Source organism: Agrilus planipennis, unplaced genomic scaffold (assembly GCF_000699045.2).
Source record: "Agrilus planipennis isolate EAB-ADULT unplaced genomic scaffold, Apla_2.0 scaffold93, whole genome shotgun sequence".
Taxonomy (NCBI): Eukaryota; Metazoa; Arthropoda; class Insecta; order Coleoptera; family Buprestidae; genus Agrilus; species Agrilus planipennis.
This window is the reverse complement of record NW_020438867.1, coordinates 536,475-545,837: the sequence shown is the minus strand read 5'-3', so window position 1 is coordinate 545,837 and position 9,363 is coordinate 536,475. Positions and strand designations below refer to the sequence as shown.

The window sequence follows — 9,363 nt, the reverse complement described above, 5'->3', positions numbered from 1 at the left end:
ACCTCAACGTGATAGGCACGTTACCATAATCGAATAAAATAATTCGAAGTGGTCTGTATTCTGTCGAAACTGCCAGACGCGGATCGCGATTTCGATCTTTTTGGATTTTCTAGGACGCGCTGTTAAGACAGCAGGTGGGGGTTGATCTGTGTTCTGTCGGGGCTGCCTGCGACGCGCTGATGAGATCCAAAAAGGACCTTGTTGGAGCATACGTAATCCTAAAATGTAGCATCGTATTACAGATGGCGTTTACCGCGCCATTTGTAGTATTTTCTATTACTCATTTAATTTTGTTATTATAAGAAACATACACGAAAACTCATTATTCGTTCGAGATTTATTAGCATTCCTTGGGATAGTCAGTTTTTTAAATAAATATGGCAAAAATGTAGGAAAGTTTTATCGTAGCTTAGTATTTACAAAAACTGTAGAAAATGTAATAATTGGTATCTACTATTCATTTGCACGTCACACCCTGTAATGCACCTTTTCATGTTGCTATTAGCAACTCCCCAAATGCCGAGGGCGCAATTTTTGGTAAGTTTCTGATACCACATCGGAACTGTACCTGTGCATTAAAATATTGATATTTCAACAAGCATCGATTCTAATTCTGTTGCAAAAGTTGCAAAAGTAGCAATTCGATTCAAGTTTGAAAATGGATTAAAAGTTACTCACGAAAATGTTCGTATATCATCTAGTCGACACAGTTCATCCCATGACTTATCCACTAACCAAGTTGAAGGATTTTTATAGGGATTATCTAAACCCACGCCACCTGTTAAAAGAAACATCCACTGCGACTGGTCGATTTTGTTTTCCGATTTTAATAAATTAATGGTTAATAACAAAGAAAACAATAGTTTATCCTGAAATATCAACAAAGTATATAATAAAAAGTAAAATGTTTACTGCTACTACTGGCACCTTTTCAAACAAGCTTCGACAGATGTTTGCATACAGTGAGTATGTGAAGTAGACTTTTAAGATTTGAAGTCTTTCTGCAACCTCGTCAGCTCTTTCCGTATTATCAATTGCTGCTTTGAATAAATTCATAAACCAGACAAGTGAATATTGGTACATTGGATCGATATTTGCGAGATCAGCTAAAATGTATCAGGATATAGGTACTGTTTTGGATAATAAAAAAGTTTGTGGAAGATGATTCTCATATAAAACAATGCATCCTAAGGTTTCACATAAAAAGTTTAAAAAATTTAAATTGTAATCAGTTAAACTAAATTTCATTAAAGCTCATTATATACCTATTTAAGATCCGCAATTGAAATTATTCATTTATCTTAAACTTGAATGCATGTGAGATCTAATTTTAATTAGATAATAGATGGTCTATCTTAGGTCATAAGATTTTTTCTTTATTTTTATATATCTCAATATATTTTTAAGTCTCCAGAAGGAAAGGATTATCAACGCTTCTAATTGTTAAATTCAAATAACTAAGATGATGTTCCTTAAATTTATCGTTAATTGCGCTGTGGTTTTAGCCTATGTAAAAACATACCTAATGAAAATTAGTAATTACGATTATATTGGGATAAGTTGTTTGCCCTAATTTGTATTATTGATTAATTACTGTTCTAAATTATTTGTTATTCGGTATAGTTATAATTTTTGTCGCTTGTTGGTATAAAAGGTTTTGATTAATGGTTTGATTTTGTCACCCTACAGACTTTTAGTCTTTACAAACATTATAGCCTCATTTTAACGGTTTCAACTCAACCCTCTCGTTGAAAATCCGCCAATCAAGAATTAAAATTTCGTTGGTTTAGTGTTTAAAGGACTTTTTGATTTAATGTGGTTTAGGAAGTTCATGGCGGTGGTATTTAATGGAAAAATCGCTAGAAGAACCATTAACAAAATAATAGTTTTGTTAGGTACTCGGTCGTCCGCTCACTATCCAATGCATTTCTAATTTGCTTTGCTGGATGCAATTTTTATATTTTATGCTGTATGTTCATGCTTTCTCTTGGGTTTTTATTTAATCCTTTTAACAATTTTTACCTGTAGTGAAAAACAAAACTGCAGAATGTACAGCGATGGGAGTGTAACCCAATCTTGTCTTGTCGATAATTTTTTCAGTTTCTTCAGCAACCGCTTGCTTAGAAGATATTTCGTTTGATAAAGTTTTTGACGAACTCAAAATTTGCACAGCAGTTTCGTCTTCTAAAATGTTACCCTCTGAAGTGCTGAGTACTTCTAAGATTTTCCCTTCAATTTCTTTCAACATTCTGAAAGTTTGTTGATTAATCAAAGCAAATATGAAATTGAAAATTTTACCGTTTGTTTTCGGCCCCTTGGACAATTAAAGAATTTTTTTCAGCTTCTAAATCGGGTCGTTCTCTAGCCACGGTGACTGCCAAGAGTTGGTCTTCTAATCCCACAGAAGTGATCATGAAATTCACCAGTGTAACTTTAACGGCCACTTCTGGCAGATAATGGGGATTCCTGAGCTTCGTGGTTATATAAAGTCTACATTAACATGTAAAGGTAATATTAATTGTTATAAAATAAATACACCATAATTTTTTTACTTAAAGTCAAAATTGTATTCAATAACCGCATCTCCCAACTTTAGACACCACGCTCCACTTTGTTTGAAAATTGTTTTCGATAAAACTGGTTCCAAAATTGGATCCAATTCTTCTAACACGCTCTCCAGTAACACCTAAGATTTGATTTGTTTGCATTTAATTACCAATAAATACAAAAGAAAAAATAATTTACTGGTTGTCCAAATTGAATAGCGTTTTCTAAAATTCTCGTGTAGTCTGGCTGAGACAGTTTTATTGTGAATAAATTGTTTTTCTTCTCCATGTTTTTCACCCATTTGTTCGCCTGCCCTTGAGGATCTATCATTAATGGCCATCGTCGTGTATTTCTAATTAGAATAAAATGATTAAATCTTGCTGCTAATTTTCGAATCTTTCCTTACGTAACGATAATGCCGTTGTCTACACTGTACAAATCGCTAGGCAGACCGAAAATATTCCACTGTCTAATAACGACGGGTTCCCCCAGGATAGCGGTTAATTGAAAGTTTTTACTACAGACAATTCCGTATTTCATCAGATTCAATACCCATTCCTCGATTTGCTTTTGTCTAAATTGCATAGTAAATGGACCCAAATACGCAACAACGGCTGAACTGATAAGAACATCACCTAAAACGTAATTATTAACTCATACAAATATAAGAACAAAGGCTTTCACGGCCGGAATCCATAGTAGAATGAAGATTCCAGTTATAGGGTCGTGGTCTATTCTGTCCAGACGTTTCATCAGCTACTCATGACATCCTCAGTGATAGTGCTGCGTTGACAACGTGAGCGTAGATTATATCTCGACACGAGTCACTGTCATGCCTTCGAGATATAATCTACGTTCACGTTGTCAACGCAGCACTATCACTGAGGATGTCATGAGTAGCTGACGGGCTATAGGGCCGTGATCTAAGTGAACTATTCTGTCCAGACGTTTCGTCAGCTACTCATGACAACCTCAGTGATAGTGCTGCGTTGACAACGTGAACGTAGATTATATCTCGAAGTCATGACAGTGACTCATGACGTAGATTATATCTCGAAGTCATGACAGTGACTCATGACGTAGATTATATCTCGAAGNGCTACTCATGACAACCTCAGTGATAGTGCTGCGTTGACAACGTGAACGTAGATTATATCTCGAAGTCATGACAGTGACTCATGACGTAGATTATATCTCGAAGTCATGACAGTGACTCATGACGTAGATTATATCTCGAAGTCATGACAGTGACTCATGTCGAGATATAATCTACGCTCACGTTGTCAACGCAGCACTATCACTGAGGATGTCATGAGTAGCTGACGAAACGTCTGGACAGAATAGTTCACTTAGATCACGGCCCTATAGCCCGAATCTTCATTCTACTATGTTAATTAAAAGTTAATGGCAGTTTCAGGGCAAGGCTTTGCATTGAAATAACATATTTTGGTTTTTGCCAAATCCTGATATATTATTGCAACACATTTATCATCACTTTCGCGCTGATAATGCCCACATTCAAAATGGACGAAAGAGTCTATCCATTCTTCAAAAACAGTTTATGGTAAACAGGAATGAGCCGCTTTTAGTGATTAATTTTAATTTCTTTGGTTACATTTTTAGAACATCATGAATAGTTGACGATTAGGACTCAGCTTTTTAAGCTGACGCTTCATGAATGTCAAAGGGCAATTGATCAAATTGGAAAAAAAAATTCATAAATCAGATATTCATCCCTTAGTTAAATACAAATGTAGAATATTACCGGTTAACATAAAATACTGTTCTCCTAATGATTTAGCTGTAGATGACCATCTGGCACCTTCACTTCCTAATCCACTTATGAGTTCTTGAGCTCTGGTGAGCTTTTTCTGACACTTATCTACTTCCTCGTTTAACTGCTGCAGTTTAGTTTTTTCAGTTTCGAGAGTAGCCTCCAATTTTGCCAATCTTTCTCTTGTTTGCCGTAAAATTTCTCTTTTCTGTTCCAGTGCGGTCATCGCTGTATTGTAAACCGCTTCGGCCTCAGCTAAAGCAGCTTTTTTCGGTGCTACCACCTTTGCTACCTTATCGTATTTTGAGATGGCAATCACCCACTTACACAAACCTATAGGGGAAAAAATTCGAATGTACTTTTTAATCCAAATACGGTTTTGGTTAGATTTTTGCTAATCGCTACTATATATCTATTTGATATGTATAACGAACCTTCTGCAGCAGTTGAAGCAACCTTAATTTTATCAGGGTCGAAATTCTCGTCATTTAGAATTTTTCCTTTTAGCATATTCATTATTTTAGGATCAATATTGTCTTTGTCGAAATTTATTAGACTATCCAAAAAGTGCATATCACCAAGTACTTTTTTACTTGGACCCCAATAATCTTCAACGGTTCCAATACCACTTGGTGCAGGTACTTTGTCAGGTTTAACCCCCTGATATTAAACATAAAACACTAATTAAAAATAAACTTAAATCCTCTAAGCATAAGTAGCTAAGAACTTTATGTATTGAGCAATAATTTATTAATCACATTGCTTCGATTACCTTTAAAATACATACAGCTTCCATGACAAGTCTCACCCCTTTTGGAGGACTTTTCATGGTTTTGACAATTGTAATGTCCGCAGGTGTCAGTGTGTTCAAAGCTGCTAATGCGGCTTCTAAAATTGGCATTGCTTCGGCTAAATCAGCATCGCATTCATCTTTTATCGCTTGCGCTGCTTTCGCCTGCATTTTTAAAATAAAATTGTTGTTTAAATAATAAATTACAACCTTTAGATACTGAAATGAACAGTACGTGAACAGGACCTACCAAAAGTTCATCAAAATATAAAAGGAAATAAGGAGTAGTATACTTCCTTTGCTACTTATTTGTTCTTTTTGCTACTTCTTTAATTTCTATTTTCTGATTCAACATTTCTTAAACTGTTTAATAGGTGAAACCCTTTTAATTTCCGGTTTACACAGTTTAAGAAACGCTGCTCTAATAGCAAGATTATTTAATAATGACCTGTTCGTTGGCTACTTCTTCGTCAGCAACAACAATCGTTTCAAATTCTGCAACTTCCTGAGATTCCTTTTCCACTTTCGCCATGGTGATGGCTACAGCTTCTGCGGCAACCACAAGTTGAGGTTGCAGGGCTTCTAATACGCTTTGCATTATAGCGACTTGACTTCCGGCAAACTCCAACTTACCGATACCTCCTTCATATCTTTCTTTGGCCAGAAGTATCGCCCTTTAAAATCGAAAAAAGATATATGTTCACTCATACAAATATAACACTGTGTTGTTTACTGAAAGGGTGAGTAATCTTACTTTCTTTTTTTAGCTAGGAACTCCTTGAACGTATTAATTAGTTCCAGATATGATGTAGGCGTAACGTAATTATATCGCTTTAATCTCCTATAGAATTCATCAGAAAGTGTTTGCGTTGTAACATGGAATAGTTGGCACATGTCAATACAGACGAGTTTTTCTTTCTCGACGAGATCGATTTCTCCCAAGAAGCGCGTTGCGACAGCTAGCAAAGCATCCTCAGGCCATGCCTGTCGATATTGCAAATCGATACTTTGTTATAAACATTAAAATAAATATTTCATTTCTTGGTCGGTTATTTATCGAAACCACCGGACACTGATCGCGATTTATACTGTATTTGATCTCATCAGCATGCAGTTCCGATCAATAACCGATCAAACAGAAAATGGTCCATATATGTAGGCATGTTTAATAATATTTCTTAGTTCTCACCAAAGATCATGTGAACATTTTCTTTTCGTTTTCAATTATTTTAAATTATTTGTTCGTTCTGTAATTGTTTACCTGAAACCAGTCGATTGTACAACAATTCACAATAGCTGGAAACTTCCTTATTCTAATTCTGAAGCTATCGCCGATCGGACTCATAGTTAATGAAACATGCAATTGCTCGCGAACAATTTGGATAAACAAATTAAACAAAGCAGCTGGACTGCCGTCTGTTTGCAGCGATCTGTCTCTCTGTCGGTCTATTTGGCGCATTTTTTCACACACTTCTATCTTTTCTTCGGTAGTAAATATATTTGGGACTTCACCGGCGTTAAGAATGTTACTTAAATCTTCAAGAAATGCTTCTTCTTTAATCTGCAAGATTTTTTATTTACCTTCCAAGAATATATTTATTTATTTACATATTTAGTGATTTATTCGGTAACAATGCAAAATTCATTATACGAAGGCCTTCCGCCCTACCCTTCGGCTTTACACTAGAATACTCTAGAGGGAGGGATTGCCCCTTCACCAACATTTGTAGGTAGTGATAATGAAACATGTAAACGTTTCTTTTCATGAATGTTGAATTAATTTAAAATGTGTCTGAATGAATGTTGTTCACTATTTTCCATTTTTGAAGACACGGATAAAATAACCTTATACATCAATAATAAATGAATATAATTATAAATAACTTCAGCGATTGTCATTTTTTCACTTTGAAGAAGAAAATTCGGAAGTCATTTTATTGGTACCCCAGATAATAATTCTTTCTTCACTTGTAATTTTACAAATATTTTCACCTTGAATTTTTCACCCTGAACAAAACTTTTCAGTCTCACAGAGTCTTTCAGCGTCTCTGTGAGCGTCTCTCACAGTCTCTCAGTTATTGCCTAGGTGTTTTTATGGATCTCTCACAGTCTCTGTATGAGAGACTCGAACGATAAAATTGTTAATTCAGAGATTTGAGTCTCTCACAGAGAGACTGAATGAATAAAACTGAAAAATTGAGAGACTCGAGTCTTTCGTAGAAAGACTGGGATCTCTGAAAAAATTTTAACTATGTCTATCGAGACACCACTTTGAGAGATTCGAGTCTCTCGTTCTATTAAATAGAAAGAAAAGTGGGACATCCAAAGTTTTGAGAACGTTCCTCTTTTCATTCCTTACAAATTTTTAATGAACGGTTTAAATCAACCATTTTTTTATATCCACGTATACGTAAATATAATCGTTAAATCTAAAGTGCACATAATTAGATTATTAACAATCAACATGCCTGACTGTCGGTAAAAAGGAAGACAACGTGCTGATCGCTGCTGCTTGCCTTTCGCAGTATCCCTTTAACATCTTCATGCCATTCAGTCATGCCATATTGACGCGTTATTTCTACTTGGCATATATCGTATTCTGATATATGAGCCGCTAATCTTGTTAACGATTGCCTACCAGAACCACCTACACCAACCAGAAGAGCATGACATCTTGGCTGTTTAATGATTCGACACAATTTCGTTAGATGTTCTATAGCAAACCTTGAAGAAAATTATATTATTGTAGTGCAACTTGTGCATTGGTTACATTTAAATTTTAAATGACCAAACCTAAATAGCACAAGATTCATTGGTTTTTTGGACATGTTGTTATACTCAGCAAGGTAACCTTCAACTATAGTTCTTAATTCGGTTAAGTCTAAAACTTCAGCGTAATGTCTCGTGTCAGCTTTTGGATTAGCAAAGTCGCAATAAACTAATTTTCGTAGTTCCGCTTCACCAATCTAAACAAAAATTAAATTTAACAACTTCGAGTAAAATTACATAAAAGGTCTGTACATAAGTGCTTCCAGGAGATGCGAGTCTACGCAGCATTTTATCAAAATTGTGATCCAGTTTGTCGGCAGCCACTTCATGAAGAGCGCCTACCAACCAACTTCTGTCATTATCATCCACTAAACGATCATAATATACACGTAATACTTCATGAACCCATAGTCGCTTCATTGCTTCTAAGTTTTCCATTACTTCAGGGACTGACAATAGAACCCCCTACTCAAAAATTGCTCGTAAAAAATAAAGGAGTGTAAAACGTACTATAACGACCAACATCTATGATCTATATCTATATTTCATCTACTTTCTCTAGCGATTTGCCCCTTCCAATGTCATGGATGCGCGCTGGCAAAATCGCAGGTAGGGAGAAAAAAGCTCATTATACTCTCGACTCTTGTTCATTAAACATACTTTTTCATACAGTACTTGCCGAAAGTTTTGTTCAATCATGAACAGTAGTGCGAGTCGAAAACAAGCGTTAAAGCCTTTAATGTGTCTTCAAATATAAATAAACATCTCGTTGATATTTTCAGTAGTAAATGGTACCAATAACAACACATATGAGCAATGCAGTTGAAGTGGCTAAATTGGTCAATTTTCCGTGCAGTACTGTACGGATTATACGCTCCTTACCGGTTAAGAGTTTGGCCTTTCCCTTCCTTTTCTGACCTAGTGCTGTTCTTTTCTACTTTGCGCCGGTCAAACTAAAGGTCACATCGCTACAGAAAGTAAACGAAGTATAACTAATATCAAAGTAGGTATAGGTAGTATATTGCCATAATTGTAGCATTTCAAAGCGTTTGACGAGGGTCTTACATCTCAGTTGGTAATTAATTAATTAATTAATTCTATTTGGAATTTGCTGTGACTAGATTGCAAGAACTTTCTTTAGGTAGTATAAAATTTGATTATTTTTTAATTATCTTGAAGTTACCGTATTACCATTTTTCAGTAAATAAATTCGTATTTGATAAGTAAATTTTATGCATAATAAAATACCTGAATAACTCTAGAGAAGTCTCTTAAATTAAACAAATAGTGAGACTTAGATGGGGTTGGCAACAAGTTTTGTCTACTCATTTTGTAAATATCTAGAGTTGCTTGTACAATTTGTCCTATAACAGGATCAAAATCTTTAGAAAATCCCCTGAAAATTTCAACAAAAGCTAGTTACAAATAAATTTCCTATTGTTTTTTAACAATGTTACCTTGTGTCCAGATGCCACAGCATTAT

General features: G+C 35.2%; 1 protein-coding gene across 1 annotated transcript in view; it reads right to left on the bottom strand.

The window, feature by feature from the left end:
- LOC108739688 (dynein heavy chain 7, axonemal-like) overlaps positions 1-9,363 on the bottom strand; it is a 40,234-nt gene that overhangs the window by 6,955 nt on the left and 23,916 nt on the right. The window contains exons 28-45 of the mRNA XM_025976093.1: positions 9,338-9,362; positions 9,129-9,276; positions 8,133-8,345; positions 7,905-8,077; positions 7,580-7,835; positions 6,373-6,672; positions 5,866-6,095; positions 5,560-5,785; positions 5,094-5,276; positions 4,756-4,981; positions 4,313-4,654; positions 2,954-3,182; positions 2,746-2,899; positions 2,553-2,686; positions 2,299-2,490; positions 2,023-2,249; positions 928-1,106; positions 679-869 (exon numbers count right to left, since the gene is read on the bottom strand). Of these exons, the coding sequence (XP_025831878.1) occupies positions 679-869; positions 928-1,106; positions 2,023-2,249; positions 2,299-2,490; positions 2,553-2,686; positions 2,746-2,899; positions 2,954-3,182; positions 4,313-4,654; positions 4,756-4,981; positions 5,094-5,276; positions 5,560-5,785; positions 5,866-6,095; positions 6,373-6,672; positions 7,580-7,835; positions 7,905-8,077; positions 8,133-8,345; positions 9,129-9,276; positions 9,338-9,362 (3,628 nt within the window). The remainder of the gene's footprint in view (positions 1-678; positions 870-927; positions 1,107-2,022; positions 2,250-2,298; positions 2,491-2,552; positions 2,687-2,745; positions 2,900-2,953; positions 3,183-4,312; positions 4,655-4,755; positions 4,982-5,093; positions 5,277-5,559; positions 5,786-5,865; positions 6,096-6,372; positions 6,673-7,579; positions 7,836-7,904; positions 8,078-8,132; positions 8,346-9,128; positions 9,277-9,337; position 9,363) is intronic.